Source organism: Schistocerca americana, chromosome 4 (genome assembly GCF_021461395.2).
Source record: "Schistocerca americana isolate TAMUIC-IGC-003095 chromosome 4, iqSchAmer2.1, whole genome shotgun sequence".
Taxonomy (NCBI): domain Eukaryota; kingdom Metazoa; phylum Arthropoda; class Insecta; order Orthoptera; family Acrididae; genus Schistocerca; species Schistocerca americana.
Genome location: NC_060122.1, coordinates 725359613 through 725379626, shown reverse-complemented (window position 1 = coordinate 725379626; position 20014 = coordinate 725359613). Strand labels below are relative to the sequence as shown.

General features: G+C 37.1%; 1 protein-coding gene across 1 annotated transcript in view; it reads right to left on the bottom strand.

Moving 5' to 3' along the window:
* LOC124612717 (probable 2-oxoglutarate dehydrogenase E1 component DHKTD1 homolog, mitochondrial) overlaps positions 1 to 20014 on the bottom strand; it is a 348152-nt gene that overhangs the window by 126789 nt on the left and 201349 nt on the right. Inside the window, exon 11 of the mRNA XM_047141074.1 lies at positions 1047 to 1178. Coding sequence (XP_046997030.1) covers positions 1047 to 1178 — 132 coding nt within the window. The remainder of the gene's footprint in view (positions 1 to 1046; positions 1179 to 20014) is intronic.

The window sequence follows — 20014 nt, the reverse complement described above, 5'->3', positions numbered from 1 at the left end:
AGATTCTCATGACAGACAAAACTGAGACTCATCCATGAACAAGACACATCTCCACTATTCCTTGACCCACTTATCTTGGGCAAATCAACACATTTGTCATACTACATAGAGCCTTTGTACCAAATGAATGTGATTAATGTGTCATTGAGCTTGCACCACACTTTTGATATCACAAAAGGAAACGTGTATCTTAGAAGTGGTCATGGGGTCTCTGAGCCTGGCAGGTGCTATGTTGGTATGACATCTATTATTCCTGACTCTGGGTTGCAGTACATGTTAAATATTGACCACACTCCTGTTGAATGTTTCCTCCCTCCTGGAGTCTTCTTCACTATTAGAACTGATACTGCAAATTGCATTCAACTTGTAAGTTATTTTGTGCTGACTGTGGATGAACTACTAACGAGCTGTGTATGTGTAGTGTCCCACTTCCCTGCAAATCAAATACTATGTGCCAGATAAATACAGTTAACAGTCACCAACAATACAAACAAAATGTCTCACAATGTGGACATTTGCAAACACACTAAGTGATCTCATAACAGTGTACCATGTGTGTAATGTATTTCTATGCTGCCCAGCAGCAGATCCCAAAAAAATCCCTTAACTCATGGACAAGAGTTTACAAATGTGTGTCCATTATGCATGGTGGGTAATATTAACTCTTTTCTCATTGATCTTAATGCGCAGTTCATTGTGGAATGATGCTGACTCAATTTTTCAGACACATCACTTGTAAAATTCAGAGACAGTGATTGACAGAGCAGCACTGCCTGTATGAATACAATGTCAAATATTTTGCATGGGTAATGTGTATCATGGATTTCTGTCTCCTTTAAAAGTTAAAGAATTTAAATCTTACATATTATGTTCTTATCCAAAGTTTATTTTCAAAAATATTTTAAATTCATTATGCTTTACACATGTATTCTTTAAACCTAAACCCGCTGTATAATACATTAACTAATTGGACTGATATTATGTTCGCTGAGCCATTGATAATAGATAAATAGGTGTGATGCAATAAATGAAGGACATGTACTTACAAAATTATCTGGGTAGGTAACTGATTTTATGCCTATGTAATGCAGAAGTTGTTCATCAACACCTGTATCCCATGTAGTCACTGCAGCAGGAGCCTGTTTTATTTTGGACCACAGATTTTTGAAATATGCTGCCTGTAAGAAAATGTGTTGATTAGTGTAACAGTAACTTCTTCCCCTTTCAATCAACATAATGATTGCTTCAAGTATATTCACTGATCTTTCTTACTGATTATACATATATTTAATGGCTAACAGACATTATAAATGTTTAACTAATTTTTACAATTACTTACAACACTCAAAAGAAACTCCCTTTTGATTTTTTTACAAACCAACACTCCATGTACTAAAACATTCAGAAAATAACTATATTTTAACAATGTTGACACAAAGACCATCCAGTATGCGTATATTCTTGACTGCATGTAATGTTTAAGGAAATATGTTACCTACATAATTTTTGTTCTTTCTTTTACCTGCTGCATTAATATATTATCTGCCCATGTGTAGTGCTGTTGCATGTTCTTCTGATTTTGTGGAAGAGTTTAATTAGTGTTGTCACCAGCTAAAAGATACCATTTAAAGGTAAGGTTTGTGGCTCAAGCCTGCGACCAGGTTATTGGCCTAACTGTAGGTAGAATACGGCCTTCACTGCAGCACTGGGAGGGGGAGGGTGGCGGGCCTGTCTCATTTGGACACAACATTGGGCATGTGTGTGTGTGTGTGTGTGTGTGTGTGTGTGTGTGTGTGTGTGTGTGTGTGTGTGTGTGTGTGTGTGTGAGTTATGCATGTGTGAATGTGTGGATGTTTTGCTTACATCTGACGAAGGAATTTGTCCAATAGCTGATCACATCGATCAGTCTTTCATCAATATGCCTGTCTGCCACTCAATACCTCAATACTAAATTCAGTGCCAACATGGTGAGTAGCAATCTGGCCGTTTCACGTTGTTATTTGTGTTGCTAGTTCACTGAGAAAGATATCTCTCCAAAAATACAGCTGTCTCCTCCTCTTGATTTCCTCTATCAACTGAACAGTAAACTGTCTTCATATAAACATTCAAATATCATCCTGGATTTTCCAGTGTCATCTTTATTAGGCTTTAAAGTATTTTTATGATACCACCATCATAATATCAGTAGCAGCAGGAGTAGTAGCACTTTGTCCTTTAAGTCTGTTCCAACTTCTTTCTAGTCCTACAATATTTTCCAGAGGTATCCTTGCCTTTCTGGACCTACTGGGTTAGTATTACCAAGCAGTTTTTTTCAGCGTAGGTCCAGGCATTTGATGCATGCATTGTAATCAGTTGTTCTTGTATTTCATTACTACGTCAGTTGATCTGAACTTCCAGCTCTTCTTGAACATCTTCAGTACTGTTGTGGTCAAGTAGTGAATAACGTACTACATGTAAGTTGAAGTTCATTTCAGTCACCTCTACCTGCACTATTTGGTCAGATGTTTGAGCCCAGTTTTCACTCCTACACTGCAATAATTGTACAATAGTTCCATTAATTGACTGTTCCATCAGTTCTTGGTAGAACATTCTATACATTATGAATGAAAACACACACATTGGTGTAATGTTCTACAATATTTATTATTTATTTCACAAATCAGTTTTTGGCTGTTACACCATCATCAGGTACAAAGATAAGTGTATGGTGCAGAGAAATTTTGTTGGAGCAAAGATTTCAAACTAGTGCATCTACAGAATATCTCCATTCCCAGAGATGAAAAATGTTAATGTTAAATTTAAGAATAAAACAAAAGGGATTATTTCAGTGTAAATTTGATGTAAGGTTATTAAAATAAGTAAAACATGTAAAAAATTAAATAATGAACTGTATACTAATTATATTAGTTGTTGATATAAGAAACTAAATCGAACAGTAAACTTTGGTGACATGTTTGAGCAGGTAAGTGGAGCAGCTGAGAACATACAAACTAAAATTTTGTAACACAACAAGAGAAGTTATAGTAACTGAAACAAAGGAAAATGGGGCATGTGAGTAACAACGGTAATTTACAACATGGCCTGGGTGGGATTATTAGTTTCTGCAGTTAGACATGACCAGTAAGGGAACTGTGTCTGCTCATTCAGTACTAAGCTTGGACTGATGGACATATGTTTATTAATTTCTGTTATTTCAAGATAATTCACCTTCCTTCTCTTACGGATGAGATGTAATAGTTTGTTTCACCTTGTGACTTTTGCAGACCACCTGCTTAGAGAAGGCCAGCTTAATACTGAATGACCAGTTATTGTTCCCTTACTCACCACTTCTAACTGCAGATATAACTCATAATCCCACCCAGGCCATGTTGTAAATTACCCTTCTTACTCACACGATCCATTTTCCTTTGTTTCAGTTACTATAATTTCTCTTGTTGTATTAAAAAAAATTACTTTTTACAACCACTGCTTCACTTGCCTGCATAATCTCACTAGCATATCTTATCTTTGTGTAATGTAGGAACTATCAAAGATAGGCAAAGTGAAAAACAAAGTGCCTCATTCTCAACGAAGCTTATTGTATGAACCCAATATCGTGTTTACAAGCAGATTCAGTGTGCAATCAACTGTGCAAGATAAGAAACATTGTGCATGAGATAAAACTAATTTCTGAGCTGAATATGAAACTACAAATACATGGAGTGATACATCCGAAGGAATGCCTAACAACTCAATTACTGTTATGAAAGAAAATGAGACTGAAAGGCCTGAACACTTGTGTGATCTAAATATCAAGTGTTTTTCCAGTGCTGATACTAAATTGTTTGGCTATAACACTGGTGGGCCTTCTAAACATGCAGAGAAACCTAAATGAAGAAAAGTAGTTGTGATGGCAGACAGTCATGGTCATGGATTTGCTCGCCTTATGAATGATCAGCTCAGTGTACAAACAATTGCTTACATAAAGCCTGGTGCTTCTATGCCGGAAGTTTGCAAGCATGTACGATCCACAGACGTTGCTGACTTATCCTCTGAAGACTTTGTTGTGCTATTTGGTGACTCAAATGATGTGTACAAAAATGAAACTTACAAAGCAAAATAAGAACTAAAAAGGTGCTTAGGACAGTTGACACACACAAATGTTTTAGTGCTGAACATCCCACATTGGGATGACTTACCATCTTGCTCATGCGTAAAAAAAGAAATAATCAATGCCAACCAACAAATTTCATTACTTTGTAAACATTTCAGAAATGTAGATTTCATAAATGTTAGCAATATTGGGCACAGATTCCACACATTACATGGATTGCACGTTAACAACATGGGGAAAAAACTGCTCGTTGGAAAAATTGAAGAAATTATCAACAAGAGGCATCAAACACACAAAAGCAAAATCATCCTGGATTGGTCCCCCCAATATTCGAAGGAAACAATGCCAGCAAGACCTCACTCACCAACACAGCAACAACAAAAGAAGAAACAAGGTTCCTCCAATATTCAGGCACAGCAACAACAATGAATGCAGTAACAGCTCCACCAATTGCAGACCCAGCTCTAACACCAGCAGCAATATTATCAACAGTAGGATCAGCAGCAGAATCAACAACCAGAGCAGCTGAACAACTACCAGGGGAGCCAGAAACAGAAGAAAATTCTGCTGCAGATGATAATAAAAGAATAGGTGCAGTCGGGAAAAGAAAAGCAGTACTTCCAGCACACCTGAATGATTTTTTTATTGACAAGATAAAGGTAAGTGATCAATTAAATATGCCAAAGTCTAACAATATGCTAAAGGCTAACAAATCTTTTAATTTCATGCTGAGTCATCAAAATGTCCAATCATTGCTAAACAAATTACGTGAACTTGAAATTTTATGTACTGATGAGCTAAAAAACGCTTCTGTAATGTGTATAACTGAACACTGGCTGCCTAAAGATGCAATGTCAGTCACAAAACTTGCAGACTTCAATCTTTCATCATCATTCTCTAGAATTACATCCAGTCATGGAGGGTCATGTTTATTTGTTAAAAGTGGCATTGATTATTGTAACGCAAAACCCATTGAACTGTTAGCTGAATGAAAGTTTTTGAAGTATCCACAGTTGAACTCTCTGCATTAAAATTAATAATCATCTGTGTATATAGGAGTCCTGATGGGAACTTAAATGATTTCTGTCATCAACTAGAAGCAGCTTTAAATACTATAAAAAAACTTCAACAAAACAGTGATCATATGTGGAGATTTTAATATTGATTTTCAAGAAATCTCAAAAGACCAGCAAAGCTTAATGGCCCTACTCGAAACATATAACATAAAAGCCACCATAGATTCTCCTACAAGAGTTACACCAACAACTAGCTCTACAATTGATCAGATATTAATAAACACAAATGTAAATCACAATTTCTGTGCCAGAAATCTTAATACTGGCTTCAGTGATCACTATGCTCAGTTTATTGCTTTACACACCGCAAATGAAACAACTGAGAAAGAGGAACTTGTAAAAGAAACAAGAAAATTCACTAACAAACAAATAAACTTTTTTATATAGAGACTAAGTGAATAAACCTAGTATGAAGTGTATACTTGTGAAAATACTAACAAAAAGTTTGAAAAATTCATGGAAATCTTCATGTCATACTTTTAAGCTGCATTTCCATTAAAAAACAAAAATATCAACCTAACTTCAAAAAGAACAAATGGATTACAACAGGTATTAGAATCTCTTGTGCAGAGAAAAGAAGATTACACAATATAGCAAAGACACAGAACATGCCTCATGAATTTCATTTGTACCTGAAGAATTACAAGAGGATCCTCAAAAATATTGTAGGGAAAGCTAAAACAATAGCAAATGACAAATACATTGAAAATTCAAGAAAACAAATCTAAAGCTACATGGGAAGACATAAAAAATCGAACAACAAGTGAAACTAAACAAAATAAAAATATAAACTTATGTTACGAAGAACAAATGATTTCTTGGCCAACAAAAATTGCAGGGACCTTCACCAAATATTTTTAAAATGTAAGTGAAGGAGTTGGTGAATGGACTGGAAGAACACAACAAAATATCACCTCCATCATCCAACAGCATGAGAAATGTGTCTACATTATTGTTACTTTCACCCACAAATACTGAAGAAATTTTATCAGTTACAAAAACCTTGAAACAGGGTACTAACGTGGAATTGATGGAATACCAGATGCAATTAGGACACTCCTCAGAGACATTCACTGGACTGATGTTTACAGTGCTCATGGCATGAATGAAAAATATAAAACTTTTATTAATAAAGTGCTTACCTTATTCGAACACTGTTTTCCCCAAAATCTTACCAAGATTAGAGCTAAGTCTACAAAGAAGCCATGGATTACTCAAGGAATAGGGGTATCTTGTAAAACAAAAAGAAAACTGTATCTGTCAATCCGAAACAGTTCCGATGTTGATGCTATAGCACATTACAAGAAATACTGCAAAATATTAAAGACTGTAATACGGACATCAAAGCAAATATATTACAAGGAAAAGATAGTCATATCAGATAATAAAATAAAGACAATATGGGATATACTGAAGGAGGAGACCGGTAGAACCAGACACGAAGAGGGACAAATAGCATTAAGAGTAAATGATACATTGGTGACAGATGTGTATAGTGTTGTAGAACTTTTTAACAAACATTTTATAAGTGTTACTGAAAAGATGGTGTTGTCAGGTTCGGTAGATGCTGTTATGGAATACCTTAGACCAGACATTTCAAGTAACTTCCATAATACGAATTTGACACTCACTACCCCATCAGAAATAATGTCCATCATAAAATCTTTAAAATCAAAAACATCTAGTGGGTGTGATGAAATATCAACAAAGCTAATTAAGGAATGTGATTCTGAGCTAAGTAACATATTAAGCTATCTGTGTAACCAGTCGTTTATCAGTGGAATATTTCCTGAATGGTTGAAATATGCTGAAGTTAAGCCACTGCTTACGAAGGGAGATAAAGAAATAGCATCAAATTTCTGTCCAGTTTCACTGTTGCCAGCATTCTCAAAAATTTTAGGAAAAGTAATGTACAATGGGTTTGATAACCATCTTACCTCAAATAACATACCGTCAAAGTCACAGTTTGGATTTCTGAAGGGTTTTGATATTGAGAAGGCTATCTATACTTACAGTGAAAATGTGCTTAATTCATTAGACAAAAAATTGCAGGCAACTGGTATATTTTGAGATCTGTCAAAGGCATTTGACTGTGTAAATGACAATATCCTTTTAAATAAATTAGAATATTATAGAGTAACAGGAAATGCTGCAAAATGGTTCAAATCTTATATCTCTGACAGGAAACAAAGGGTGTTATTAGGAAAGAGACATGTATCAAGCTATCAGGCATCATCCAACTGGGAACTAATTACATGTGGCGTCCCACAAGGTTCCATTTTGGGGCCCTTACGTTTTCTTGTATATATCAATGACCTTTCATCAGTAACATTACCGGATGCCAAGTTCATTTTGCTTGCCGATGATACAAACATTGCAATAAATAGCAAATCAAGTGTAGTCTTAGAAAGATCAGCTAATAAAATATTTGTGGACATTAATCACTGGTTTCTAGCCAATTCTTTGTCACTAAACTTTGAAAAAAACACACTACATGCAGTTCAGAACTTGTAAGAGGTGTCCCACTAGTATATGCCTAACATATGATAACAAGCAGATAGAAGAAGTGGACAGTGTTAAATTCTTGGGATTACAGCTTGATAATAAATTCAACTGGGAGGAGCACACCACAGAACTGCTGAAGCGTCTTAACAAATCTCTATTTGCAATGCAAATTGTGTCAGACACAGGGGATATAAAAATGAAAAAGCTGGCATACTATGCTTACTTTCATTCCATAATGTCATATGGAATAATTTTTTGGGGTAATTCATCAAGCCAGGCTAAAGTTTTCTGGGCACAAAAACCTGCAGTAAGAGTTATATGTGGTGTGAACTCACAAACATCTTGCAGAAGCCTGTTTAGGGAACTAGGGATAGTAACTACTGCTTCACAATATATTTATTCCTTAACGAAATTTGTCATTAAAAATATATCACTTTTTCAAACCAAAAGCTCAATTCATGGAACCAGTACTAGAAATAAGAATAATCTTCACAAGGATTTAAAGTCATGTAGTCTTGTACAAAAAGGTGTGCATTATTCAGGAACACACATTTTCAATAACTTGTCAGCAGCCATAAAAAGCTTAACAACCAATGATATTCAGTTTAAGAGAAGTCTAAAGGACTTATTGACAGCCAACTCATACTCCATGAATGAATTTCTCAGTAAAAACCACTGATTTGTGTGTGAGTACAAAATAGCTTCTGCATAATTTCAGTGCAGTAATATGTTCATTGTAAATGTGTGTGTGTGTGTGTGTGTGTGTGTGTGTGTGTGTGTGTGTGTGTAAGTACAATCTAACTTCTGTACCATTTCAGTGCAGTAATGTGTTCATTGTAAATAAGTATTATAGAAGTTGTATTACACGTTTATTCCCTTATAAATAAATAAAAAAAACTTTTTTATTTTAAATTCATTGCATTAGTATTTGTAAAATGACTCTTTCATATAGTGTTCATTACAAAATGACGATCATTCCACTTGGGAACTGTGGAATAGTACATTAGCTTATTTGTTTTAGTTGTAAATATTTGTCATGTATTGTTGTTTTTCTGACTTGTTCTACATCCTGGAGGGCCTCCTCACTACAGATGAATTGGAATGAAAGTAAATCTAATCTAATATAATTATTAAAAAATGCTGTCTTGCCTTAGCTGAACCCTTGACACGCTTGTGCAACAGCTCACTGGCATCAGGAACCTTCCCTTCATGCTTAAAAACAGCAAAACTGAAACCACTGCTCAATAAAGGAAATCCAGAAAATGTTTCAAACTATAGACCAATAGCCTTACTGCCTGTATTTTCAAAAAATTTTTATTAGAGATTGTCTGATTTTCTAAATAAAAATAAAATTCTCTCTCCCTCAAAGCATGGCTTCAGGAAAGGCTATTCAACTGAAAGTGTAATATTTGAATTCCTTAATGAAATCTATACTAAACTGGATGCAAGTGAGTTTGTGATGGCCATATGTCTTGATTTATCTAAAGCTTTTAACGTCATTGACCATAATGCCCTACTGGAGAAGCTTGACCAATTAGGAATTAGAGGTATATCCAATGAGTGGCTCAGGACATACCTATGTGGTCGCAAACAGGTGGTTGAAGTGCAATATACTGACCATAACAAAATCAGCTACTACTATTCAGAATATGAAAATATGAAATATCGTGTCCCTCAAGGATCAGTATTAGAACCCAGACTGTTTCTTCTCTATGTCAATGATCTTATGTACTACACGTATTGCCAAACTACCCTCCAATTTGCAGACAATACAAGCTTCCTTATCAGCGATAAAACAGAAGAACAACTAAAAGACTCCACTATCCAAACAATGAACAGTGTAGAACAGTGGTTCAGCTATAACAAGCTAATTATAAACAAAGAAAAGACAGTAGCACTGAATCTAAAAGGAAGACACCACCACAAATAGAAGTTATGGACAGAGCTCTTGAAAATATTGACAGCACAAAATTTCTGGGACTCTGGCTCCAGAACAACACAAAATGGGAGGTACACATTGAATATTTCCAAAGAAAACTAAGCAAAACCTGCTACACAATAAAGATCTTCAAAACTTGTTGCAGCATAGCCAGCCTGTTAAATGTATACTACTCCTATGTGCATTCTGTAATTAATCATGGCATAATCTTCTGGGGCAACACAACAACAAATATTAAACTTTTCAGGATGAAAAAGAGAATATTAAGAGTTATTGACGGGGTAAACAATACCAAACCATGCAGACCCATATTCAAAAAACTGTCAGTCCTTCCTCTTTCTTGCATTTTTATCTATGAAACATCAGTTTTCATCAAACAATATATTGATAGACACCCAGATATCTTATTAAAAAATGGCAATATACATGCATACAATACGAGGCAAAAATCTGACCTTCATATGAAACAGGTGAGAACATCATTGTGTCAAAAAGGCACACTACACACTGGGATAAAGATTTACAATAATCTGCCTAACCATATTAAATCAGTAGGTAAACTCAGTAGTTTTAAGGCTGAACTAAAGGCATATTTAACTGATCATTGCTTTTACAGTCTGACAGAGTACCTAGAAGCCTAACAGCAACAATAAAGATGCACTATGGATGTTCTACTTTGTATGTTGCCTCTAATGTTTGTTGTATGTATGATTCTTTGCTAAATTACTTCTGTTCTAGTCCTTAGGAATTCAATACAGACTGTATTTTATCTTGTAAATACCTAACCATGTCCAATATCCTTGTATATATTCTATACATGTAGGATTTGAAGGATTAAATAAATAAAAATAAAAAAATAAATAACTAAATAAAGATAATATTATTTTGCTCAGCTACACCTTTGAAACATGCCACCAAAGTTTACTGTTAATTTATTTTCTTCTATGGATAACTGTTGTAATTTGTATGTAGTCCATTAATTAATGTGTCACATTTAAACTGAGACAATCCCTTTTGTTTTATTCCTAAATCTAACATTAACATTTGCATCTCTGGACATGGTATACTCTTTAGATGCCTAGATGCACTAGTTCAAAATCTTTGTTCCAACAAAATTTTTCTGCACCACATACTTATCTTTGTACCTGATGATGATGTAACAGCCAAGAACCAGTTTGTGAATCAAATAATAAATATTGTAGAATATTACACCAGTGCTGCATGTGTTTTAATTAATAATGTAATATAGTTCCCTTTTCCTTATTTTGTGACCCAGCACTCATTGTACTATTCCTACAAAATGTCTAAATCTGGTAAGTTTGATGTAGGGATAGTGTGATTTATGAAACCTTATGTGAAACCTAAAAAATGTAAACTCTGAAATTTTCTCAAAGGTTTTGTTGTCAATAATTTTTTGTTCGCACTGAGTTTTCAACACACATCACCATTATTTTGGTTTCCTGTATATTATGATATTATGTTGTCTGGAAATACAATTTAATTTATACTATATATGCTCTGAACTACTGATGATTGGCTCGTTATCCACAAATAATGTTGTTGTAAAGTTATTGTTACATATTGTAAAACGCTTCTTTAAATCTATTTTTGTCACCTTGTAATCTCTTTGCACATATTGGGTGCAGCAGCTAAGACTGGTTATTCAAAATATATCAAAGCATGGATTTTGCAAAGTCATAGAGGACATGAAACTTCCTGGCAGATTAAAATTGTGTGCCCAACTGAGACTTGAACTCGGGATCTTTGCCTTTCAGGTCAAGTGCTCTACCATCTGAGCTACCCAAGTACAACTCACAACCCATCTTCACAGCTTTAATTCTGCCACTGCCTTGTCTCCTACCTTCCAAACATCACAGAAGCTGTCCTGCAAACCTTGCAGAACTAGCATTCCTGGAAGAAAGAATATTGCGGAGACATGGCTTAGCCACAGCCTGATGGATGTTTCCATAGTGAAATTTTCACTCTGCAGCAGAGTGTGCGGTGATATAAACTTCTGGCAGATTAAAACTGTGTGCCAGACTGAGACTTGAACTCAGGACATTTGCCTTTTGTGGGCAAATGTTCTACCATCTGAGCTACCCAAGCATGACTCACAACCCGTCCTCACAGCTTTAATTCACTAGTACCTCATCTCCTACCTGCAAACTTCACAGAAGCTCTCCTGCAAACCTTGCAGAACTATCACTCCTGGAAGAAAGGATATTGTGGAGACATGGCTTAGCCACAGCCTGGTGAATTTTCCAGAGTGAAATTTTCATTCTGCAGTGGAGTGTATGCTGATATGAAACTTCCTAGCAGATTAAAACAGTGTGCCGGATCGAGACTCGAACTCAGGAACTTTGCCTTTCGTGGGCAAGTGCTCTACCATCTGAACCACCCAAGTATGACTCACAACCCATCCTGACAGCTGCAGAGTGAAAATTTCATTCTGGAAACATCCCCCAGGCTGTGGCTAAGCCATGTCTCCGCAATATTCTTTCTTCCAGGAGTGCCAGATCTACAAGGTTTGCAGGAGAACTTCTATGAAATTTAGTAGGTGGGATATGAGGTACTGGTGGAATTAAAGCTCTGAGGATGGGTCGTAAGTTGTGCTTGGGTAGCTCAGATGGAAGCGCACTTGCCCACAAAAGGCAAAGGTCCCGAGTTCGAGTTTTGGTCCGGCACAGTTTTTATCTGCCAGGAAGTTTCTTATCAGCAAACACTCCACTGCAGAGTGAAAATTTCATTAATAGAGGACAATCTGATGAATATTCTGATGTACACAAACAGTATTTAACATTTGTAACTGATAATTTATGACAACAGCTATACTTTCCTTAAAATTGAACCATATTTTTTTCCTTTGGTACTAGATGAGCCTCTGAAGAGGACTCTTGGGGTATAGAATTTTTGCTTAAATAAATTTGAGGTTCTTCCCATAAATGGTGTTGTAGCCTGCTATACTTAAAAGGTTACACCTAGGTCGGAGGTGATGTAGAATTTCGAGGTCATCTGTTTCTTGGCACAGCTGCTTATGGGAGTTAAATCATGACAGGGTCAATATGAGATTTTTCAGGTCACTGTGGTTGGAGACAGTGCAGGATGATTTGGATGTTAGGCTAATGAGGTAGATATGGTGATGATAGGGGAAATGAGACTCTGGCTTGGTTTACTAGTCTATTTTTTACTCATAAGGCTTTGTATTCAGGGCAACCACAGCCTGGATATATCATTTTGTAGGTAAAACTGCTTCAGCTGTAATTACATTATTTATAAGCATGACCACTTTCATAAAATTTTAGCTGCATCATCAGGTGCACTAAAACCAAGTCGTGTTGTGATCAAAAAAGAGAATGGGATGACCCAGGGTTCACAGTCAGCAATTTTTCACTATGTAGCAGGCGTGAATTATAAACTAGCATAAAATCAAGTTGAACACACCCATGATACACTCTTGTGATAGCAGGAGTACCAGTACTGGGTGAGCTAATGGATCCCGTTATACAGAAAAAGTGATCCAAAACAAGCCATATACAATAATCTGTGGTATTATGTAGAATTAAACAGCACCAACCACTCATTTAGCAGTGCAGGCATGTGCACTGGATCTGTAGTAAGAGGCAACATGTCAAGACGGAACTGCAGGTGGACCATATAGCATCATGGAGAACCAGGTTCATGTGGAGTGTATATGTGCATCCACAGATAACTAACATGTAGAATGATGACTGGGCTGATGGGAAAGCTTGGTGATCCCTTCTGATGAGTTAAAACCAATGCAGATTCTTAGTAAATATTACAAGTGCCAATGCTGTCCATATAAAAACACCTAATTAATTATTGTAAAATGGTTAAAAGATGGTAGATATTTTATCAAACCCATATGTCCAAGTACTCATCACAATGTAAGTGACACAGAGACATATGTATATGAAGACAAATATATGACAGAAACCAATAACCCTAGCCCCTAAGGTATGTACATGCTAGCTTTGCAAATCCTCCCTAGTGCACAAAGTTAACTGAGCCTCACTGCTCAATTAAATAGCATCTGCTATAGGCTCATTCATCTGATATGGTTGTCATTGGTCTCTAAGGTTCACTGAAACTCTTGAAGTCTGCCAAACTCTGCCTCACTGGGTGTTTGAGGGCCTATATACATAGCCTTGAGGCTGTCTGCTTACAGATGATACATGACTGTGTTACTTTTTACCTGCAAGGCACAATCAGCGAGCTTGAAATCAGCCGTTTCTCAATGTATATGACCTCCTAAAGGACTGACAAAAATGGCTTGCACTGTGTGCCTCTACCTAAGTTACATGGTTTACAGCTGATAGGCCCAGCTGGATGATTTTTCTTTTTTTCTGGCAGACTTTCATGATTTGGTCATTACACTTCCCCTACCATGGGAAGATTCTACTTGAATCTTAGACAATAATTTTACAACACAAATACACACAATAAGTAATCACATCTTCTGCAATCTTCATCTGCACTGCACTAGATGATGTCTAAGCATCTCTCCTATGGTTACGAGGGTGGTGGTAATGTTGCTGTTGGTGGTGGTGGTCAGTAATGCATAAACAGAAATGTGTGTTTTTTGATTGGATCTTTCAGCCTCTGCTAACTCATTTTTTAATTCACGCATATGCTGTTCTATCCTTTTTCTATAGTCTGTTTCTCACTGGTATCTTCCTTCTCCATCGTTGCTTCCTGCCTGCTATTGCTGCCCAGGTTAGGCTAATAGAAGCAAGGTGACCAGGGGTTGGCCTGTCTCCTAGGACCGGTTACGATGTCTCCCTCTAAACGTTTGAATTCCTGTAAGTAAATCACTCTTTAATCAGTTTTAAAATAGAATTCAGCCTATTCTTTCTCCTCATATTTCAGAACACTTCAGCTTGACTTTATCACATCATCACATGCCTAAAGTTAATGAACTGTTTTAATTTGTTTGCATGTAGTCATAAGCTTCTTATTCACTAACTGGAGTACTACATTTGGTCTATGAGTCCTTACAACATGAATAGGTCCTCTCCATGTGTATGTTAACTTTTTTGACCACCATCTTCTCACACTTGAGTCATGTAATAATACCTTGTCTCTTGCCTTGAATTCTTTAAGGTTTAGTGCAATCATAATACTCCTTATTTTTCTCTTTACATTCCTTGTCAAATCAGCTTGGAATCTGATGCATCTGGTGCGTCTTTTCCTTTAGTTTCATTGTGTAATCTTTGTAGTTGTGTTGTACTTTGGCTGGATCCCAGAAATGTTTTGGATGCTCCTCAAAAATAACTCAAATGGAGTGAACCCGTTGATGAACATGGTGTGGTGTCATAAACAAAAGAGGCTAAATGTATCCAGTTTTCCTCCTTCATTCCCACATAATGGCATAGACATTCTGTTAGGTTTTTATATGCCCTTTCAGGTGTGCATTCATTTGAGGATGATATGCACAAAATTGAATCTTCTCAATCACTCAAAAATGCTGATGGTGTTCTGTAGTTGCAAATTATTCTCTGTACTAAGACTCATGCTACTGTGTCATCATCCTGCTGTGTTACAGGCTCTGCTACAACAAATTCCCTGATGGTATCCAGAAATTTTAGGACATATCTGTTCCCTTTATCTGTTATCTGAAATGGCCCAACTATGTCATTATCACAACAACTGAATATGTGGTTGGGTATTTTGGTCAGCGCTAAGGGAATCTTCAGCTTATTCTACATAATTTTGTTCTTTTGACAACTCTTAAAACTTTGAACATACTCTTCTATGTTTTTCTTCATACCTCTCCATGATCTATACCTCTTAATACTGTCATATGTGCAGCTGATTCCTTTGTGTCAACCTATCAGTAAATTATGATGTTGCTTCAGAATAGCTTGCTTCTGCTCTTCACTAAGCACTAGTTGCTGGTTATCTTGTTCTTCCTTGTCTATCTCTTCCACATTCCTAATGATTGCAGCAGAGCCTTCTGGTATCCATGACAGTCCATCTGCTACTGTTTTTTGCTTATTACCTCAAAGTTGGCATATTATCTCAAAGTCGTATTCTGCCAGTTTAACCCTGAATTTCATTAATCTTGATGACAGACCACTTATCTGCACCAATCATTCCAAGGGTTTGTGATTATTACATATACCGTATTTACTCGAATCTAAGCCGCACTCGAATCTAAGCCGCACCTCAAAAATGAGACTCGAAATCAAGGAAAAAAAATTTTCCCGAATCTAAGCCGCACCTGAAATTTGAGACTCGAAATTCAAGGGGAGAGAAAAGTTTTAGGTCGCACCTCCAATTTGAAACAAAGTTCGTCTAGTTGTAATATGAGACACAATTTAGGTCGAATGAATGACGATACAGCTGCAGTAGCTTGGTTCGAGTCGTAAGCTTAGCAGTTACGGTTTACCAGGTAGCCATTGCTACGCGTCACGTGCTCCGTCCGTATTTATACGGGTATCCTTCCTTTTTCACGTGCTTCGTCTGGTTTGAATTGATTGCTTATTTTTCTTTGATCTGATAAGTGCCGTTCTCTTTGTTATAGGTGTTTACGTCACTCCAAACTGAAAATGCATTACTGCACTGTGTCATGGATTGTTTGTCGCATTCTGATAGTGCGTGTTTACGGCCTGTCGCCGCTCGCGGCGTGGCTTGCTTTTGTGCGCGCTACCGCCGCTTACAAATAAAAAATAGAGAGGAGTTGTCTCATTAGCGAAACATTTGTTGTTACTTACACTACTGCTTCCTTTGATAATGATCAACAAGAACCAAATAACAGATTGCGTATGATAGATGATGTTCTGACCGAAATTTTAGCGAAAATTTTTCTCCGTTCCAAAATCTTTTCAGGCGCCTCTTTAGTTCATTACATTCTGCACAGAAATTAGAGTCATCTTAGATTTAAAAATCTAGTCAGTTGCCGTGCTTCATTTCTGACTGTATCACTATCAGGCATAAGAATAATACGAATATAAACATGACATGATATGTATATTCTTCCGCGTTTGCTGTTGTCTCACTCTAGTTTCGTAGTTTATTAGGCAGACAGGATTTAAATGAGATAGTAGCAAACACGAAACAATACATGGCAAAATGTTTATATTCGTATTAATCTTATGGCGAAGAGAATACTACATGTGATTCACAATTCATAAAAGCTCCTATTAGCAGCCATCTCTTCTCACAGGTAGGAAAAAATTCAGAATGTAGAGTTGGCCATATTGACAAACATCCCAAACAGTCTTGCCAGTCGGATTTTCGTAGTACATTGAAATGCTGCTACATTCGAAGATCAACAATACAGAATTTGTATTTACTTCATTGGATAATGTACCAAAATGCAGTGGTCGAAACTCTGGGCGGAGGAAAAAGGCTCGTCTTCCACTTTTTTTTTTAATTTATTTACTGGCGCAGAGATTTTGGTGCCAGTATTTATCTTTGTGCCTACAAAGCATGCCTGTGTGGCGCTACATATATTGGACGGCAGAAGTTAGTTGTGGCGGCACTCACCAACATTTTTCAGAACTCCCGCTTGCTTTGCACTCGATTCCAAGCCGCAGGTGGTTTTTTGGATTATAAAAACCGGAAAAAAAGTGCGGCTTGGATTCGAGTAAATACGGTAATGATTTCTTTTCATGCATGTAAGGTTGGCAGTGCTTCATTGCCAACACTATGGCTAAGATTTTTGCTTGATCATACTATATCCTCTCTCAGCATGGTTCAGCATTCTGGATGCAAAGGTTATTGGAAAACCCTGTACTAATTCTCCTTGGCTCAATAAGGCACTGATCAGCTGCTCACTGGCACCCACTGTAATTATAAACTGCTTTGTAAAATCAGGATACACTAAGATCACATGGCTAACTATTTTCTCTTTTAATTCCTGTATTCCTGGAAAGCTGCTACTCACTGAGTCAGTCACACACAGTTTGCTCCTTTCTTCATTAATTCATGTATAGGTTTTGCTAGCTGAATGAAGTCCTTCATAAAACGATGATAAAATGACACAGTCCCTAGAAATCCCTTTAATTGCTTTATGGTACTGAGTCTTTGATACTCACTTTCTGTCAGTTGTGTTTTAACCCTTCTGCTGTAATTATTTGCCATAAGTAAGTTACCTGTTTCCATAGGAACTCACACTTGTCAACCTGAAATCTTAAATTGTACAATTGGAACCTCTCAAATGCTTCTCCAAGTCTGGCATTATGTTCTTCTAACATAGCTCCAAACATGACCACATCATCTAAATATACAAACACCTTTTGTCTCTGAAAAGTGGCTCTACTATCTATTATTCCCATCAGTGATCTTTCGTATTCATAATGCCCTCCTGGAGAAGAGAAAGCTGTTTTCTCACTATCATCCTCATTCAACAGTATTTGGTGGTAACATTTTGCACAGTATAAAGTGGTGAAGTACTTGGCTTTTCCAAAGCTCTCTAAACTCTCACCAATATGGGGTAGCTGAAACACATAATCTACTAACTCTTAAACTCTATCAGAAGTTTCTGTGTAAAATTTCTTCATGTGAGACATCTAACTTGTCCTCCACTGTGTCTTAAACTTGTGTCCCACACACACACTTCACCATCTATCCTCAGTATTAACACTGCCACTTCATGGATCTCTATTACTTCTGCAGTGATCCCTTAAGTTTTATTCTTTCATTGGCATTATTGCTCACCATACTCTTCAGTGATGATTCCTTTATTATGCTCACCTGAGCAGCACTGTCTACAATGAAAATTGTGGTTCCCACATTTTCCTGCGTGCATCTTATATTTACAAGATCACTCCTGCCCTTCCAACCTACTGAGTACAACTTTGTGCCATGTGTCAGCTGTTCTTTCATTCCACAGTTTCTGAACTTCGTATTCACTAGCCTAGCACTGGCATTACAATGTCAGACTATATGTCCTGGTTCTTTACAAACATAACATACATGGGTCTCACCTGATCTCACAGCCTCAAACACCCTTGAAGACTGCATCAAAGACACATTGTCAACTGCTCACTTCCAGTTTCCCTGAAACGACTGCTACATAATGTTTCCTCTTCTCTTCTCAGTAGTGGTGGAGGGTAAGATGCCCTTTCTCTGCTCCACTGCAACTCAGATGCATGGTGCTTATCTTCCTGACATGCTTCTCTACGGCGCAATTCCTCACATGATGGCCTCTCTCTTCCACCTAAAACAGTAATCTCTTCAGCAACTGGATTGATTGAACCTTTCTCTAGAAGAGGCAATGGATGCTTCTTCTGTTAATGCTAGATCCACTGCCTGTGCTAACATTAAATCCTCTCCTCTTGCTCTCATTATTATTTAACCCTGTCATCTTTCATTACTAGTATGAACACTGCTTGTGCCAGCTTCTCAATTAGAGAACAGCTACGCAGAACATCTGATGCCCTCATCGCTCCCTGGATGGCTTCTCAAAACTAGTGTTGCAATGTGTCAGTGTGACATGTCCATACTTGCCATACTTTTGGCCCTTTTCTGTCTACTAGAGAATAATAAAAACACATGGTAGTCCAAATTTCATTTTGACTCACAGTTCTCCAATGAAAGTCCTTTCACATCTGCCTAAGCTGCTGTCATATCGTGTATTAGTAGTTTGATCTGAGCTACACCCACAACCCTAGTTTTAACAAATTTTAATAGCACACTATGACAATGGCTTGGTGTATTTCAAATGTCAGAACACAGTTTTGTACCCAAATTCCCTAAGTTCACCTTTATTTCTGCCAAAAGGTCTTGGGATTAACTTAAATGCTTCAGACAAGACTATATGGTCAATGGGGACCTCACTACCCTCCAGATTCACAATAAATGATTTTTTGTCCTTTTTCACAGATGAATATCTTGTTTTCACACTATATTGTGATGTGCTCCCCATATTTCCTTGTCAGGCTGCAGTGCTGTGTTGATATCTCATGCAGGCATGAGGTTGGAAGTCAGTGTAGTCAGCACATATGTGCTGCTGTTTCAAGCATCGTTAGCCCTGACATTAGCTGTCATAACTGCTGTGAAATGTGTCCTGTCTTGTTTACTGCTGTGGGCCGCCTGCTGCAGTCTCATAATTCTTCAGCAAAGAATGGTGACTTCTTCTTTTGCGATCCTGCTGTACACTAAAGATGACTGTCTGCCTGGGCACCAAACTGATCTACCTCAAAAGTTCAAGCCAGTTTGTCCTAAGATGGGTTTGCTATTTCTCCTAACAGAAAATACTCTAAGGCACCTTACTTCTTGGTAAAGGTACTCAGCCAGGAAGTGAAGCCTGTACCCCACATCTACCACCAGTTTTACATGTTGTAACCCAATGTGGGTCACACTCTGATTGGAGGTGATACAGGATTTTGAGGTCATTTGTTTCTTAGTATACGAATAACTGCATATAGGACTGAA